This window comes from Clytia hemisphaerica, unplaced genomic scaffold (assembly GCF_902728285.1).
Source record: "Clytia hemisphaerica strain Z4C2 unplaced genomic scaffold, Clytia hemisphaerica genome assembly, whole genome shotgun sequence".
In the NCBI taxonomy this organism is placed as follows: Eukaryota; Metazoa; Cnidaria; class Hydrozoa; order Leptothecata; family Clytiidae; genus Clytia; species Clytia hemisphaerica.
In genome coordinates, this window is record NW_027103621.1 from 120,809 (window position 1) to 140,580 (window position 19,772).

The 19,772-nt window shown below is 34.7% G+C and overlaps 2 protein-coding genes across 2 annotated transcripts in view; one reads left to right on the forward strand and one right to left on the reverse strand.

Moving 5' to 3' along the window:
* Window positions 1-428: 428 nt before the first annotated feature.
* Window positions 429-19,772, reverse strand: part of LOC136802275 (uncharacterized) — a 38,282-nt gene continuing 18,938 nt past the window's right edge. The window contains exons 4-8 of the mRNA XM_067058989.1: window positions 9,684-9,803; window positions 7,555-7,647; window positions 3,376-3,454; window positions 2,351-2,521; window positions 429-802 (exon numbers count right to left, since the gene is read on the reverse strand). Coding sequence (XP_066915090.1) covers window positions 757-802; window positions 2,351-2,521; window positions 3,376-3,454; window positions 7,555-7,647; window positions 9,684-9,803 — 509 coding nt within the window. The 3' untranslated portion in view covers window positions 429-756. The remainder of the gene's footprint in view (window positions 803-2,350; window positions 2,522-3,375; window positions 3,455-7,554; window positions 7,648-9,683; window positions 9,804-19,772) is intronic.
* Window positions 15,289-19,599, forward strand: LOC136802410 (uncharacterized). Its single transcript, XM_067059145.1, has 3 exons — window positions 15,289-15,419; window positions 18,149-18,352; window positions 18,711-19,599. The coding sequence occupies exons 1-3, from the start codon at window positions 15,307-15,309 to the stop codon at window positions 19,546-19,548; spliced, it is 1,155 nt and encodes a 384-aa protein (XP_066915246.1). The 5' UTR covers window positions 15,289-15,306; the 3' UTR covers window positions 19,549-19,599.

The following is a 19,772-nucleotide window of genomic DNA, read 5'->3' on the forward strand; positions in this document are numbered from 1 at the left end:
AGCATGTTAGATATTTTTATTCAATTTAAAAACTTTTTTTAGATTCTTTACTTTCACAGAATTTATTAACAAGTTATTCGTTCAGAAAAGAACCACCACCATACACTTTCTAGCATATTCCAGGCAAACCCACACTCTCTGTTCTTTCATAAGACGCGACATTTTCATAACGAGGCAAATTTTGCCTATTTGCAAAATATTTTTGATAAAAATATTAACAATAAATGTATATAAATCTACTTCGTTGTTAATTTATTATTTTACAAACTTTAATTAACTACAACACTAATCAACGAGGTCGTAAAACATCAGCACACTCGAAAAACACAATGTTAAAGATAAAAAAAAACAGTTATAATTTGATACCTCATTTTTGACGTGTTTTTGCACTTTCTGATAATTGAATTTTGACTTTAAAAGATCATAAATGAAGAACCACTGAACCAAATTTAAAAAGTAATAGCTCAAAGTTTAAGTTAGAGCATCCTCTATCTTAAAAAAAAAAGATTAAGTTTATATTACTTTTATTTCAGACCCTAGCCAACGAAAATCGGGTCACCCGGTATATTGACGAAACCTTAAAAAAAATTAATTTCAACATTTTTGGACAAATAAAACAAGAAATTGTTTCTGTGTTCAATAAATTCTACTTTGAAAATATTCACAAGGATTAGCTTATTGGAACAATTTCATTACCATGTCGAGTTAAGAAGTATAATTGCCACCGCACCATGAATGGGACGACCATCGATTGCTTTACATGACGCTGATAAAATCTGCTGTACCACAGTCATCTGTTGACCTACAAAAATAAAAGATTTTGACATTGATATATTTTTATGCCATATACCTTTGGGGGTTTTTGGTGTCTACCGCGAAAATTATTAGTTATTAATTATTAATCCTAAAAAAACCCCTAAAAATATGAAAGTATTTCGGCAAGATCCCCCCTTCCTTGCTATTCCTCCCATTTTCATGAAAATTTCTGACCCCCCTTCTTCATTTTTTTGGAAGGTGTCATTCGGGGGGAGGGTCCGAACTATGACAATTCTGTCGCTAATTCTTTGTTGTTTGAAGGGAAGTATTCGAGGGGTACCCCATTCCTGCCCGAAATTTTTGATTTTCTATGTCAACACCGAAATTTGCCGATTCTAACATTGGTAAATTATGTTTTCCAGACTAAAAGAGGCTAAAATTCCTTGTTCTGATAGTACACACCATATTTTAAACTGTTCGAGGCTAATGCAGCAGAATTAGGGCAAAAGAGGGAACTTTCAAAAAAGTTTTCTCAAAAATCAATTAGCGGGGAATAAGAATGTCCTGGATGGAAAATTTTCGAAAAATTAATTAGCGCCCCCCGGCTATTAGGTACCCGAGAGTATTCAAAAAGTTTCTCACGGAACTTCAGCAGAATATTTGGAAAATATCTGAGCAGAAACAAAATCATTTTTAAAAGAATTTTTAAAGATTTTTTTAAGCTGGAATCATCCCCTAAAAAATCTGTATCCTTCTGTATTATGCGCGTTTAAAGAACGATGACCTACTCTTGTTTACCGAATAGACCGGGGGGTCCGAATAAACAGGGGGGGGGTAGGAATATTTTCTTAATTCTAATAAGCGGGGGGGGGGGGGTAATTTAAAGACAGAATTTTTTTAACTGATATCAATTTCAACAACAAAAAAGAAACTTTAAAAAATGAACACGTAAAATAAGAACCAATACTAACAAAAAGGGAAATTTTAAGAAGTTTAAGGTCTATTTACAGTGCCGTAGCAACTGGGGGGCAAGGGGGGCTATACCCCCCAATAATTTTTTCAAAAGTGGTTATTTTGCAAAATGCAAAGTTTTTCTTTTTTAATTTGTCATAATTGTCTTTTATGTGCATGTTTTGAGTGTATTTTTAAGCAATCTAGAGCTCAATTGTCAAAATTTCCCCCCTCGGGCCAAACCATGGTTGGCCCTCGCGGTGTCACTAAACTTCAGCCCCCCCCCCAATATGAAAATGCTTCCTACGGCACTGCTATTTACACTGTAAAAAATATTGAATTATTCGAATTTAATTAGCGGGGGGGGGGGGTCTTAATAAAAGCGGGGGAGACGTCTATTCAGGAGACAAGAGTAGTGCTCAAAGACGTTCAAGGGTTTACGGTGCAAATCCTCTCTCTTTCCAAAGTTCCGTTCAGTTCATAAAATGGCCGTTCCCAGCTTTATATGCTTACTAATAGCCCTAGATAACACCCTGACGTCTATCAGTAACGTAAATAAAGCCTGGAATACACGGGGACGTCTATCAGTAACGTAAATAAAGCCTGGAATACACGGGGACGAGGTTGTGAAAAACTGTAATACCTTGACGATCTGATGTAGTGTTTACAAATTTTCTTCAAATTCGTTTGTAACGAATCTGTTTCTTCTTTTGTTGTTTCTCTTTCATTGAATATTGTCAATCGATCAAAGAAACGTTTTCCTTTCTGCACCAATGAAATGAATTCTTGTATGTCACGTGATTGGAAGATACCACTGAAAACAATTAGATTTGGTTAAGAATAAACGATAAAGTCACGCCAATGCAAATATTTTATCGGAAAATAAATGTAGGTTTGTATGGGGATTATGTAAGACTAGAAAATCATGTACAAGTGAAAGTGGAAAGCCTGTCACCATGCTTCCCTAACAATCTGCCTGGAAGCGTTTTGGGATTTGAAAACACTCCATTGCCACGAAAGTCTGTGATCGAAACCTTTATACTATCAGGAAGCATGATAATAGACTTTCTACATTCATTGATATGCCATTATCTCAGGCTGATGATCGAAGCATCGATTGACGTCAAAATTCATTATTAGTTATAGACTATGCTATAGTCTAAGACAAATCACTATCTAAGAAATAAGCCAAGAGCCGGAAACCGTTTTTATGCAAAAGAGTTATCGTCCGTTTCTTCGAAACTCTCCCGCCAATTTTTTTTCGATACCGCCATAACGCCATACCGTCATATTTTGCCGCCTTTACTATCACTGTAACGGACGTATCGATTCCTGAGAAAAAGATTACAGGGGCAATTGCCAACTTGGTGTTTTGAGGCTTTACCACCCTCCCTGCCTCTATGTTTTGTTCAGTTTAAACTTGTTAATGGTAGTAGACATTGAATCTTGATAGATAAATCTCAGGGCTTTTATTGGGATCTTGTTCTTGTTCGAAACAACAACTTATAAAAATTTTACTTATTAATAAGTCGTTGCTTGAATTAAAATCTTCAGTTGAAAATGACTTTTTAGCGCGTTGAAAATGACAAAAGTATTTAAAATTATACAATATAACAAAATACACCAGGAAAAACAATCCACAAGGACAAAGTTAAAGTATCTCCGAACCTTAAATTGAGGTGAAGAAGTTTCGGGAAATTCTTCGGGTCAGATAAACATACACCAAGTATTTTCAAATCCGTAGAATCTAAAATCGAAATAAAAGAAGAGAAGAAGTTACATGTTAAAGAACATCAAGCATTTGAAGGTTTTGTTTTGGAATAAAAGTGAGATCGTTTGCTTACTCATCGATTTTGATTTACAAGCTTTTTCACATTGGATTGACATGGATGTGGAGCAAGATTGATCAAAAAGAGGAAAAAACAACATTTTTTTGCTTATATCAGCACAATTTAACGCAATAGACAGATATGAAATATGTGTCTGATATGAAACGGGAACACTTGTAAAAATAAAACATTTAACGTTTCTCAAACCATTTGGTCATTCAGCATTAAATAAAAGAAAAAACTGCTTTCTTCCCTTTCAGCATCGCGCAAGGAAAAACTTTGAAAAGTTTTTTTGTTCATTCTGCTTTCAAAAACTTGTAACTTGAAAATCTCGACTTTAGAAAACAATGTGGGGAGGGCTACATTATTATATAGAAGGAAGTAAGTGGCTTGATTTCAAACGTACAGGGGCAAAGAATTTAGTGTCGAAGGAGGCACAACCATGGTTTGCGACGACAGGAGAATAATTTCAATTTTCAACCACTTTGTTCGCTAAAAGCACTGTATTTTCAGCTCTTTTTAAAAAGGCTAGGCTATGCTGACATATGAAATTGTATGAGGGTGATCCCTTAACAAACATTCTCTCTTAGTCCACTGAACCAATTTTTGCAATAATTGTTGCATGGTCTGCAACAATTAATTGATGGGCCTACTCATCTCCTTGATAATTCAACTTCTTGCATTGATCTAATTTTTTCATCAGCTGATCATTTGATTCTGGATAGTGGTATCTTTCCATCCTTGAACCCTAAGTGCCATCACCAGATAACCTTTTGTAAACTAAATTTTAAAATCCCCTTCCCACCATCTTACAAACGAAAGGTTTGGGACTTTTCCAAAGCAAATCCCGATCTTATTCGAAGGGCGGTGGACATGGTTGACTGGGATAGGTTTTTTGAGGGAACTGATATGGATGGCCGGGTCTCCTTCTTGACTGAAACCATCATTAATATCATGTCAAACTTTGTGCCTAATAAAATCATTACCATCAGGAATAAGGATGCAGTATGGATGACAGCTGAGATAAAGAGAGCCCTACTTGAAAAATCTAAAGTTTATGAGCGGTATGTAAAAAATGGGAGGAGAAAAGAAGACCTCAAAATCCTCCAAGAACATCAATCTAGGTGTAGAAGGGCTGTCAGAGATGCTAAAGAATTTTATTTCTCTCGCTTAGCAAATAACTTCAATGATCCAAACTTGGGTTCTAAGAAATACTGGTCTATTCTAAATCAATTTCTTCATAGGAGGAAGTCACCAAGGATTCCACCTGTTCGAGATGCCAGCAATAATCTTATTGCTGATGTTCCAACGAAAACAAATATTTTTAATCAATTCTTTGCAAATCAGTGCTCTCTCATAGACACTGATAGTGTATTGCCGCAACAAAACTATGTAACTAATCTCAGAATAAGCAATATACCTCTAGATCAAGTCAAAATTTTAGCCCTCATTCGCGGACTTAAAACTAACAAAGCGCATGGTTGGGATGACATCTCTATACAGATGGTTAAGATCTGTGACGAATCCTTGGTTAAACCTCTTATGAAGATCTATCAATATTCTTTAGATTCATGCATTTTTCCATCAAACTGGAAAAAAGGCTAATGTTTGTTCCTATATTCAAAAATAAGGGGACAAGAGTGTAGTAAAAAACTATAGACCAGTGTCTCTCCTGCCTATTTTTGGAAAAAATCTTGAAAAGTGTATCTTTGACTCCGTCTACACCTATTTCGAAAACAACAATCTTTTCACAAATTCCCAGTCTGGGTTCCGCAAGGGTGACTCCTGTGTGTCTCAGCTGTTATCTATAACACACGACATTCTGAATGGTTTTGATGTTGATCCACCTCTAGACACTCGTGGAGTATTCCTTGATATTTCCAAAGCTTTTGACAGAGTTTGGCACGATGGTTTGTTATTCAAACTCAAGTCATATGGTGTTTCTGGCCCCCTTCTTTCATTAATCCAGAATTTTCTTCATGGGAGATCGCAGCGGGTGGTTCTTGATGGTCAGGCTTCTGATTGGACAGAAATCTTGGCCGGTGTATCCCAGGGATCTATTCTCGGACCCCTCTTTTTTTTGATTTACATTAACGACCTCCCTGAGGCAATCCTTTCCATAATCAAAATTTTTGCTGATGACTCGTCCCTGTTTTCACTCATCCTAGATCATATTCGCTGTTCTCAAGAGTTGAACAGTGACATGCAGAAGATAAGTGAGTGGGCTCATCAATGGAAAATGTCCTTCAACCCTGATCCTTCTAAACAGGCAGTTGAAGTGTACTTTACCAGGAGGCTAAATCCACCTGACCCCCCAGAAATTACATTCAATAATGCAGCCATTGCAGTTCAGGATCATCAAAAACATCTTGGTCTCATACTTGATCAAAAGCTGGCCTTTGACCGTCACCTTGATGAAAAAATAAAAAAGGCTAATCAAGGTATTGGTCTTATTCGCAGACTTCGCAAGTTTCTACCCAGGGATTCTCTTGTCACTATATACAAAACCTATGTTAGACCACACTTAGATTATGGAGATATCGTATATGATCGTCCTGGTAATTCCTCATTCTCTGAAAAACTCGAGTCTGTTCAATATGATGCTTGTCTTGCAATAACCGGATGCTTCAGAGGAACATCCAGAGAAAAAATCTACCTTGAGCTAGGATTTGAAAGCCTGGCAAACAGGCGGTTAACTAGAAGACTCGTATTTTTTTATAAAATAATCAATGGCTTTGCTCCTGCTTATCTCACGAATATTCTTCCTCCCCAGAGAGGAGAGGAAGAGCGCAATGCAGGGCGAAGGATAAAACCACCACTCGAGGCACCTTTCTGTAGAACCGAGCGCTATCGTGCCTCTTTCTTTCCTTTTTGCATAAATGAATGGAATAACCTCGGAGATCATATACGGAATCTTCCAACTATTAAGTCCTTTAAGCAAGCAATTCTCCAATTCCTCAGACCCAGTGCTAACTCAGTTTTCAAAGCTAGTGACAACAAGGGAGCGTTGTCCAAAATCATGATATATTGAGCATAACGATAAAATTCATCTGCGATACTGGACGTTTTGGGGGACCGTTATTCTAGTCTTATGCTCCAAGTGCTCTCCTAGCTCTTTCTGTTTATTTTTATTTTTGTTATCAATTATTTTCTGTAGTTAGTTTTTGTTGTTTTTTTCTTTTTATATATATTTTCTTTTTATATATATTTTCATTTCTTAGTCATTATTGCTCATTTTGTAAGCTCATTTGGGGTTCCTTCATCCTGGCGGTATGATCTGGTGGTCCTTTTGCGGGAGGATAGGAACCTTTAGATTTGTACTATTTGTTCGTGGGACTATACTATAGATAAAAAAAAAAAAAAAAAAAAAAAAAACCAATTTTTACACAATGTTAAGACCCATATAGGAACCAAAATAGCGAGGCTTTCATGATGATATTTCATGGATACAGAATTAACAACAATACGAATAAGGTCGGCCAGGTGAAACCATGAAATGAGATATCTCTTGATTTGCCCAAAAATATTTCGCAATCCCCCCCCCCTTTTCCATTAAAAATATTTTGGAACCCCCTGAAATCCTCCACCCCTAGTAGATACTTTCTGACCACTCTCTAACAAATAGACAAAGACGTCTAGGTAGAATGGACTTGGCATCAGTGAGGAGGCCGATCTGCGGCCTTAAAAAGTCAGCATGAGGAGGAGATTTTATCTAAAGGGTTACTTAGACTACACAATATATTGGTGAGCATTATTTGACAATATAGTTTGCGGACTGTAATATACACAGTAAGAAAAAGGTTTCCTATTTTAAAAAGGAATGTTTTTTCTGTAAATAATCTCCCTATATTGTTGGAATATTGGAAATCGAGCTGACAATATATTCCGAACACTTTTTCAATATATTGCCGGCACTCAGCAATACTATTATCAATATATTGCCTGACAATATTGTGTAGTGTATATAGCCCTTAAAAGTAAACAAGTAAAAAATATAAAGGTCCAATAATACACTCACCCATAGCATTTGATTTCCATATCAAGGTTGTAAGATTGGAATGATAAAAGTCAGCACCTCCTTCTTGCAAAATATACTCCGTCAATATCCTACCTGAAAATATAATTAAATTAAATGGTACTCTTTGTTAATTCCGTTAAAGCAGTTTGTTAATACACGTTTTTTTATAAGAACATCAAAATTTTTTTAAATCCTTCGGATGTTCTTAACTGTTTCTTTTTTGAGTATTTTTGTCCATTTTCCTAAGAAATAGGGTGTTTTAGAGTCCGCAAAGCTTTAAAATGTTCTTAACTTGTTCTTAAAGGTTTTATTTTTACATAAGTGTTCTCGTTTCATATCAGACACATATTTCATATCAGGACAGTGTCTTGCTATTGTTATATTATGCTGATATAAGCATAAAATTGTTTTTCTTTTCCTATTTCTAATCAATCTTGCTTCACATATGTGTCAATCCAATGTGAAAAAGCTTGTGAATTAAAATTGATGAGTAAGCAAACGATATCACTCTTACTTAAAAACAAAACCTTTAACAATTTGGCCATGGAAGCCTTATATTCTTATGTAGTTTGTTTTTATCAAAAAACGTGTATCAGCGTTTCTCATTAGATTTTCTTGTGATTGTGCGTAAATTCGAACGTCAATCTCGATAATTCCGATTTGAAGATGCGATCGTTTAAGAGATACATACAGGGGGTGGCTAATTACCGGGGCAGGCGGTTGGAAATTGTAAAGTTATTGATTATAAAACCAAATTATAAAAATTTGTATCGTAAAATATTTCATAGCTTTAGCCACCATATTTGTTTACATCTTGTTTACATTTTTCATAGCTTAACTACCATTTTATTTTAGTATATTTTGCCAACTGAGGTCATGCTCTCAAACCATGTTGTTTTTTGTTGCCTTGACAACTTGGTGAGTCAAGTGTATTTAAGGCCTAAAGGCATTCAGCTACTCACTTGACTCATGACAGCCATGGAGTAAGGACCTCAGCTCCAGACTGGAGTAACTCAAGTCAATTAATTATAAACTCAATTCATTCAACAACATTCTGGGACTTGATTAAGATACGATATGGTCATCAATTCAACTTGGACCACGCGCTATCATGCAAAAAAGGTGGATTTATCACACAGAGACACAACTCAATCCGCGACACCACGGCAACTCTCTTGGCACAAGTTTGTAAAGACGTTAAGGTCGAAACAGTTTTGACCCCCTTGTCAGGAGAGAGTTTCGACTTAAAGTCAACTAACATTCAAGACAACGCTCGTCTCGATATCGCTGCTAGGGGATTTTGGATTCCAGGACAGAAGGCATTTTTTGACGTAAGGGTTTTCAACCCAACTGCCAAACGGTTCTCGAATTCCACTATTTCCAAAGCATGTGACTCGAACGAGAAAGAAAAGAAGCGCATATACAATTCGAGAATTTTACAAATTGAGCACGGCTCATTCACTCCCATTGTTTTTACCGCTATGGGCGGCATGGGAAGAGAGACTAAGTGCTTCTATAAAAGACTCAGTTAACTTTTATCCGAAAAACGAGATGAACCTTTGTCAGTCACAACAACTTGGGTTAGAAGAAAAGTGGTCTTTGCTCTTTTGAGTTCAGTTCTCTTGTGCCTCCGGGGCAGTCGAACTCCATGGAGCAAAGATAACCTTCCTTCACTCTCCAAAAGTTCAAGCGACTGTGAACATTTATGTTCTATTTGAATTTATTGAATATAAGATATAACGAATTTTGTTAGGTGAAAACAATCAAATATCTTTAAAATTTGTCCAAAAACATTGTGAAATTTAACAGTATATCCTACAGTATATATTAAAGAATGAATTATAATTTTGGATTCATTCAACAACTGAAGACAAGTCACAGTCTTAGTTTGTTTGTTTTGTCTCTCATACTTACCTGTATGGCCACACCTTCACAGTTTTCATTCATGGCCTAACTGGTAAGTCAGTCATCTTGTTTTTTCTTTTTTTCTTTTCACATTTAGGTTAAGGTTAAGTTAGACATAGACATTATATAATTATATACTCATAGCTCTTATATTCAGATTTTCATATTGTATTCATGGGGTTGAAAAATTTTTGGCCGTTTTTTGGAAGTGTAATATCACTTACGATAATGAAAGACTGATACGAATGATATCTCCTTCAAGTTCGCATTCTTTAGCATGTTACGTAGACAATCTTCCTGTTGTGGTTTTGTAACAGGGGGTATGATGACTTCTTGTGACGATGCTGAAATGCAATTCGAAATAGTTTCAACTGATGTAAGGCTAAAAGAATAAATTAATTTCATAAAAAGAATATCCTTTTTAACGCGAAAGAACATTAATTAGATGTTCTGCAGTTATCATCCAGTTTCTAAATGTTGATATTTTATTTACCCCCCCCCCCCCCGGGGCTGGAATGAGTCTAAACTATGAATCTTATTGGCTCTACAGTTATCATCCAGTTTCTAAATGTTGATACTTTATTTACCCTCCCCCAGGGCAGGAATGAGTCTAAACTATGAATCTTCATGGCTCTACAGTTATCATCTAGTTTCTAAATGTTGATATTTTATTTACCCTCCCCCAAGGACTGAAATGAGTCTAAACTATGAATCTTATTGGCTCTACAGTTATCATCCAGTTTCTAAATGTCGATATTTTATTTTCCCTCCCCCAGGGCAGGAATGAGTCTAAACTATGAATCTTATTGGCTCTACAGTTATCATCCAGTTTCTAAATGTTGATATTTTATTTACCCTCCCCCAGGGCTGGAATGAGTCTAAACTATGAATCTTATTGGCTCTGCAGTTATCATCCAGTTTCTAAATGTTGATATTTTATTTACCCTCCCTCAGGGCTGGAATGAGTCTAAACTATGAATCTTATTGGCTCTACAGTTATCATCCAGTTTCTAAATGTTGATATTTTATTTACCCTCCCCTTAGTGCTGGAACGAGTCTAAACTATCAATCTTATTGGCTCTACAGTTACCATCGAGTTTCTAAATGTTGATATTTTATTTACCCTCCCCCAGGGCTGGAATGAGTCTAAACTATGAATCTTATTGGCTCTGCAGTTATCATCGAGTTTCTAAATGTTGATATTTTATTTACTCTCCCCCAGGGCTGGAATGAATCTAAACTATGAATCTTATTGGCTCTACAGTTATCATCGAGTTTCTAAATATTGATATTTATTTACCCTCCCTCAGGGCTGGAATGAGTCTAAACTATGAATCTTATTGGCTCTACAGTTATCATCGAGTTTCTAAATGTTGATATTTTATTTACCCTCCCCCAGGGCTGGAATGAGTCTAAACTATGAATCTTATTGGCTCTACAGTTACGCCGGCCCTTTTCGGTGTTATTTTTTAAGACGGCATTGATATTTCAACCCAATTAAAAATTAAAAATGTGTTTAGGAGAAGATAATTATTATCAATTCTTTTAATTTACATCCAAAATTCCACGAAAAGTATCGTTTCTCAAAACAATTTTTCTTTATAAGAACATAAGGCTTTGATGGCCAAAATGTTAAGAACAAGTTAAAAACCTAAACACAGTTTGTCTATGAGGTCATTAAAGAGATCGTAAAATGTGTTATGATCGAAAAACTGTTTTATCAATCATATCACTACCCCCGTTTTTAGTAATAAGTTGGAGATTTGATATTTCACAGAAAAGTGCTACCAAGGGGTATTTCGGGTCCCATATCTTCTGAAGAACTTTTCTGTTTGCCTTGAAATTTTACAAACTTCTTAACCTAAGGTTGAACTACCACTGGTGTAAAAATGAACGTTATAGCATAAGTAGAAAAAAAGCTCAATTTTTGCAATCGCAAATTTAATCGCTAAAAATCGTGAATTTTTCAACCAAAAATACATTCAAATACAGCACCTTTGACTCTCTAAAACAAGCAAAAAAAATTTCCATAATTATATTTGACTATCAAAAGTTACAGGCATTCTTGTTTCCACTGCCAATTATATCTGGACAGACTTTAGTCGTTGAAATTCAGAAAAGACATGCAACCTCACCTCTTCGATTCTTTTTATTTGGAGCTTGAATTTTTTGTATATGGGTCTGTTTTCAACGACTAGTTTACTAGTCTAAGTGTTTTTAATGTCCGAAAATACACGTTTTTTAGTAAGAACATCCAAATCTTTTGAAACCATTTCTGTCTCTCTAGCTTCTCCATTTCAACATATTTTGGGTATGGACAATCTCCTTTCCATGTTTGCTTGTAAACTTCAATTGGTTGGAATTCATCTGGTTGGAATTCATCTGGTTGACTCCTTATAAAAATTTGAAAAGGTTATGTAAAAAACATGACACTTAAAAAAGAAAATTATTTTGCCGAGAGATTATTTTTTAACCAACATTTTGGTGGGCAAGAATAGCTTATGTATGCTTGTGTTAAAATTTAGCAAAGTTAATGAAAAAGTGTGTCGCATACACTCTACATTTAGAATTTATTAAAAATAAAGTGCTTAATTTAGGTGGGCCAAAATAACTTTGCTTATGATGTATCTAAAAGTTTTGCAACATCAATGAAAAATGTGCGGCATACAGTATTTTTTATAAGAGTAACGAGGCTCAAAATCGTCGAAAAAATAAGAACAATTTAAGAACAATGGTGCGAAAGAATCGGGGTAAAGTCTAGACTACTTCTACTCTGCCCTAAAGACAAGAACAATATGAAATCAATTTTATTTTGATTTAGATTTTTTAGATTTTAGATTTAAGGGTCAGTCAAGCCCGTTGAATACAACATATTGCAATAACTATTTCGCACCTATAGACAATAGAAAAATGCGTCAAAAAAGGATTGGGGCGGTTTTAGTGGGGTAAAGCGGACAAAAAAATGCCCGTGTGACATGGTCGAAAAGGTGTATTGTGTTGGAATACACGTTTTTTTTTTATAAGAACAAACTATATAAGAACATAAGGCTTCGAGGCCCAAAAATTTAAGAACATTCTAAGAACTTACAAGGCTTTGGAGACTTAAAAACATGCAATTTCTTAAGAAATTACATCAAAATGCTCAAAAAATGCTGAAAATAAGAATATTTTAAGAACATTTTTAGGCTTCAAATCCAAAAAAATAAGAACATCCGAAGGCTTCGAAAATTTTTGACGTTCTTATAAAAAAAAACGTGTATAAAGCGCCCTATTAGAGAAAATTCAATTTTTGACATCTCGGCGTGAGACAAGGTTCTTGTTATAGATTTGACAATTGTTCTCAAATAGTTAATTTACTAGTCATAGCTTTCACTAAATGCCCCCACTGAAAGGTCATGTCATGCACTTATAAAGCTTTCAATGCTTTAATATGGCCCCCGGCGTGCGCATCGAATTGAGGGGGCCAAAAAAATATGTCGCCCACCATGGTTGGGCGACGAAGAAAATTTTCGACTTTTTGCCCTTATTTCACCCCTCTAAACGGTATATATAAGATTTTTCAAAGTAAAAAAAAAATACTTTGCAAAATATTGGGGGGGGCCATGGCCCCCCTGGCCCCCCCGGTGACGGGGGCCATGTTTAAAGATTGAAACATAAAAAATAATCAGGAATAATTAATTGATTTGATTATTGATTGATTTAATTATTGATTGATTGATATGATTGATTGATTGAATATCTATTACTACTTTGCCTAATAAACAATAGTCAAGAGGATATTGCGGATAAAATTTATCAAAAGGTTCTGCGCCATTTTAAATAGGGCGAAATAGAAACCAATCCTAGCTAAGGCCCGGACTCCACTCGCCTACGCTATGATTGCACTTCTCAAGCAAAATCTATGTTGTTGGTCAAAAGAAAAATAAAGGAATGCCATTGTGGTCCATTCAGACGTACAGTTGAGACAAGTGGAAATGCGCCTAATTTTTTTTAAAGTGCATAGTACTTTTTCATAATGCAATCTTTTCTCCAAGCTGAAAGGATTGAATCCATTAAGATGATCGTAGCGCAGACAATGAAGAGATGTCTTCAGGAAGCTAGACTTTTTGAGTTTATAGCTATATACTTTCACTTTATGGTGTTTCTGTATGACTGTCTGTGTGCCTAGTCTAACCACCGTTAAATGCCTTTGGGAAGGTCCCTCATAACTTGGAAAGCCAGAATTGGAGCTATTTCACCAAACTACTGGGGCGCAAGTTATTACGTAGGCTATCACAACTGAAAAAGTTGAATGTGCGCCTATACAAACTTTTTTCAGGTTTTCCAAATAGATTTACCACACTGAACAAACAGTGAAAACACTCTAAGTAAGGTAAATCTATTTTGAAAACCAAAAAAAAAGTTTGTTTACATTGATTCACATTCAATTTTGGATTCATATACATACATTCTAGTTTTTTGTACTTTGCCGGTATCTTGTTTTACCAAGTTAAGAAAGACATTCTCGAGTTACGACCATATAATGGTCTTTAAAGTTCAAGAAGCTCTATAAACAATAAAGGTAGTTATTAATAAAATAACAGACAAAGATAAATTACAGTTTGAACAAAAGTATCAACAAATGTACATTTGAAAACTTGAGCAAACTTCTTTAAAGATTCCAGAAAAAGAATTGAAATCATTGCTGAAATGAACTTCTGACTAAATTACAGTATTTAGCTGACTAAATTACAGTATTTAGTATTCAGTTTCAAAGACAAGAAACAAAATTAGACATACAAAACACTTTTTCCAGTCAAAGACGAAAGAATCAGCTCATCATCATCATAACCAGTCTGCCATTTTGTTTGTTTTGATTTGCAAAAGTAATATTGTAGTTCCTGTTATGGTGTAATTATATACTTTTTCTATAATTTGCATTTATAACACTCGCTTCAGCTTTTCATTGCTAAATCAAAACTAATGAAATGTAATATATAATAATGATAATAGCATATAACGTAATATGAAAATGTGTATAACATTTACCGCTGTATAATTTACCGCCATATTTTCGCGGAACACTTAATTGGCCGGAAATCAAATTACAAACAAACGCAAAAACGCAAAGATTCGAGATTCCATTCCAATATCTATGCGTGAAGCTATGAGTGCCTCTTCGTCGCTGCGCTCCTGCGGGGGCAATTAAAAATAAAGTGCTTAAATTTTAGTTGGGCCAAAATAACTTTGCTTATGATGTATCTAATTGTTCTCAAATAGTTAATTTTCAAGTGCCTTCAGTCAGAAGTATACCGTGCGCGTAAGAAAATTCTAACTATCTGTTATCAGGTTAGACAAAAAGTTACTCACTCTGTTGTGGCTTTGTTCCGCTTGGGCAGATCCTTCTTGTAGTATAATAAAGTCAAAACCATCAAGATTACAGTGAGAACCTTTAAAGGCTTTGTTGATCTCCAATTAATCATTATTTTTATTCTAATGTAAACGCTGTAACCAAAATTTTAGTTAAAAATCTTTAAAATGGTGCACGTTTTTTTATATAAGAACAAACCATGTAAGATCATAAGGATTTGATGGCCAAAATGTTAAAAACAAGTTAAGAAATTCCTTGCAGACTCTAAGACCCTCAATTTCTTAGAAAATTGGACAAGAATACTCACAATATGGTGAAAATAAGAACAAGTCAAAAACATTTTTAGTTTTAACACTCAAAAAAGTCAAGAACATCCAGATTTTGGCCATCAAATCCTTATGATCTTATATGGTTTGTTCTTATATAAAAAAACGTGCACCATTTTAAAGATTTTTAACTAAAATTTTGGTTACAGCGTTTACATTAGAATAAAAATAATGATTAATTGGAGATCAACAAAGCCTTTAAAGGTTCTCACTGTAATCTTGATGGTTTTGACTTTATTATACTACAAGAAGGATCTGCCCAAGCGGAACAAAGCCACAACAGAGTGAGTAACTTTTTGTCTAACCTGATAACAGACAGTTAGAATTTTCTTACGCGCACGGTATACTTCTGACTGAAGGCACTTGAAAATTAACTATTTGAGAACAATTAGATACATCATAAGCAAAGTTGTTTTGGCCCAACTAAAATTTAAGCACTTTATTTTTAATTGCCCCCGCAGGAGCGCAGCGACGAGGAGGCACTCATAGCTTCACGCATAGATATTGGAATGGAATCTCGAATCTTTGCGTTTTTGCGTTTGTTTGTAATTTGATTTCCGGCCAATTAAGTGTTCCGCAAAAATATGGCGGTAAATTATACAGCGGTAAATGTTATACACATTTTTATATGCTATTATCATTATTATATATTACATTTCATTAGTTTTGATTTAGCAATGAAAAGCTGAAGCGAGTGTTATAAATGCAAATTATAGAAAAAGTATATAATTACACCATAACAGGAACTACAATATTACTTTTGCAAATCAAAACAAACAAAATGGCAGACTGGTTATGATGATGATGAGCTGATTCTTTCGTCTTTGACTGGAAAAAGTGTTTTGTATGTCTAATTTTGTTTCTTGTCTTTGAAACTGAATACTAAATACTGTAATTTAGTCAGCTAAATACTGTAATTTAGTCAGAAGTTCATTTCAGCAATGATTTCAATTCTTTTTCTGGAATCTTTAAAGAAGTTTGCTCAAGTTTTCAAATGTACATTTGTTGATACTTTTGTTCAAACTGTAATTTATCTTTGTCTGTTATTTTATTAATAACTACCTTTATTGTTTATAGAGCTTCTTGAACTTTAAAGACCATTATATGGTCGTAACTCGAGAATGTCTTTCTTAACTTGGTAAAACAAGATACCGGCAAAGTACAAAAAACTAGAATGTATGTATATGAATCGAAAATTGAATGTGAATCAATGTAAACAAACTTTTTTTTTGGTTTTCAAAATAGATTTACCTTACTTAGAGTGTTTTCACTGTTTGTTCAGTGTGGTAAATCTATTTGGAAAACCTGAAAAAAGTTTGTATAGGCGCAACATTCAACTTTTTCAGTTGTGATAGCCTACGTAATAACTTGCGCCCCAGTAGTTTGGTGAAATAGCTCCAATTCTGCTTTCCAAGTTATGAGGGACCTTCCAAAGCATTTAACGGTGGTTAGACTAGGCACACAGACAGTCATACAGAAACACCATAAAGTGAAAGTATATAGCTATAAACTCAAAAAGTCTAGCTTCCTGAAGACATCTCTTCATTGTCTGCGCTACGATCATCTTAATGGATTCAATCCTTTCAGCTTGGAGAAAAGATTGCATTATGAAAAAGTACTATGCACTTTAAAAAAAATTAGGCGCATTTCCACTTGTCTCAACTGTACGTCTGAATGGACCACAATGGCATTCCTTTATTTTTCTTTTGACCAACAACATAGATTTTGCTTGAGAAGTGCAATCATAGCGTAGGCAAGTGGAGTCCGGTCCTTAGCTAGGATTGGTTTCTATTTCGCCCTATTTAAAATGGCGCAGAACCTTTTGATAAATTTTATCCGCAATATCCTCTTGACTATTGTTTATTAGGCAAAGTAGTAATAGATATTCAATCAATCAATCATATCAATCAATCAATAATTAAATCAATCAATAATCAAATCAATTAATTATTCCTGATTATTTTTTATGTTTCAATCTTTAAAGCATTGAAAGCTTTATAAGTGCATGACATGACCTTTCAGTGGGGGCATTTAGTGAAAGCTATGACTAGTAAATTAACTATTTGAGAACAATTGTCAAATCTATAACAAGAACCTTGTCTCACGCCGAGATGTCAAAAATTGAATTTTCTCTAATAGGGCGCTTTATACACGTTTTTTTTATAAGAACGTCAAAAATTTTCGAAGCCTTCGGATGTTCTTATTTTTTTGGATTTGAAGCCTAAAAATGTTCTTAAAATATTCTTATTTTCAGCATTTTTTGAGCATTTTGATGTAATTTCTTAAGAAATTGCATGTTTTTAAGTCTCCAAAGCCTTTGTAAGTTCTTAGAATGTTCTTAAATTTTTGGGCCTCGAAGCCTTATGTTCTTATATAGTTTGTTCTTATAAAAAAAAACGTGTATTCCAACACAATACACCTTTTCGACCATGTCACACGGGCATTTTTTTGTCCGCTTTACCCCACTAAAACCGCCCCAATCCTTTTTTGACGCATTTTTCTATTGTCTATAGGTGCGAAATAGTTATTGCAATATGTTGTATTCAACGGGCTTGACTGACCCTTAAATCTAAAATCTAAAAATCTAAATCAAATAAAATTGATTTCATATTGTTCTTGTCTTTAGGGCAGAGTAGAAGTAGTCTAGACTTTACCCCGATTCTTTCGCACCATTGTTCTTAAATTGTTCTTATTTTTTCGACGATTTTGAGCCTCGTTACTCTTATAAAAAATACTGTATGCCGCACATTTTTCATTGATGTTGCAAAACTTTTAGATACATCATAAGCAAAGTTATTTTGGCCCACCTAAAATTTAAGCACTTTATTTTTAATAAATTCTAAATGTAGAGTGTATGCGACACACTTTTTCATTAACTTTGCTAAATTTTAACACAAGCATACATAAGCTATTCTTGCCCACCAAAATGTTGGTTAAAAAATAATCTCTCGGCAAAATAATTTTCTTTTTTAAGTGTCATGTTTTTTACATAACCTTTTCAAATTTTTATAAGGAGTCAACCAGATGAATTCCAACCAGATGAATTCAAACCAATTGAAGTTTACAAGCAAACATGGAAAGGAGATTGTCCATACCCAAAATATGTTGAAATGGAGAAGCTAGAGAGACAGAAATGGTTTCCACGATATTTACACCATCTGCAGAAAGTCAATTTGACCGGAAATGACAAGTATTATTGGAACGATAAATGTGTCAGGTAGCAACTTTTCTTAATCCAAGTTAAAGGTTTTATTATCACATAAGTGTTCTCGTTTCATACACGTTTTTTTATAAGAGCTAAAATATAAAATAGCTAAAAAAGCTCTAAAATTTCCAAAGCCTTCGGATGTTCTTAACGAGTTTGAAGCCTAAAAATGTTCTTACAATGTTCTTATTCATATCATTTTATTTGTCACGATTTCCTAAAAAATATAGTCCACAAGGTCTTAAAATGTTCTTAACTTGTTCTTAGCATTTTGGTCATCGAAACCCTTTGTTCTTATATAGCTTATTCTTATCAAAAAGAAACGTCTATTAAAAATGATTAATAATCTACATTCATCTTAACTTTATAGATGGTGGCACCCGAACCCAAAAAACCCATGGCCCTTTTATCCACATCGTAAAAAATCGTGGAAGCCCGCCGTCCGACCAGGCCCAAGTTTTATCCGTCCGAATTGTACTTTCGGACAAGAGCTGAAACCACCGACAAAATGTTTAGAAATGCACCAACGATTATGGGACGAGTTGGATAAAATGGGAGCTGTTTATTTCCCGAGAAGTGGAACAGAGTTGGGTGTTTTAAGAGGAAGTTCTTATTTAACTTCAGACGGCGATATAGACGTACATGTTGATGTACCCCAGCAAATATTATACGATCGATTAAGTAAGGTTTTTAATGGAATATCGAGGTATAAGAATCCGAATGTCTACAAAGATGCTGAGATACATATGTCAGTCAAGGGCTGCCCACAAGTTCATATGGTTTTTAACGATAACATGGTCGATGAAATGATGGAGGAAGGAGGTATAAGACCAACCCTTAAATCTGTATGCACATGTTATATGGATTCTGAAAAATTATCATGTCATAAAGATGCTAAGAGCCGTATGTATGCTCAGTACGGACCTTCATGGTTTGTACCACTTCACGTCAAATACTTAAATGTTCCACACGGTGCACATGTAAACAAAAAATGTAGAGAAAAACTACAAAGCCTGTTGTCACCTGATGGATTTATCTACGAAAAGGCCGTCAGAGATCTGGATCCTAGTATTGTGTATGGCGAAGATGAAATGCAGATGATTTTAGCGCAATTAAATATACTTCATTACACGATCAAGACAACACTAGAGCATAAACGTACAAAATATACTAAGGGGTATTTCTTTTTTAACGCCAAAAAAAATTAATTAGATGTTGTACTACTGGCCAGAAAGACAAAAATATTTCTTGAACGAAAAATAAATTATCGAGTTTCTAAATGTTGAAACTTTATTTAACTTCCCCCTGGGCTGGAATGTGTCTAAACTATGAATCTTATTGGCTCTACAGTTATCATCGAGTTTCTAAATATTGATATTTTATTTACCCTCCCCCCAGGACTGGAATGAGTCTAAACTATGAATCTTATTGG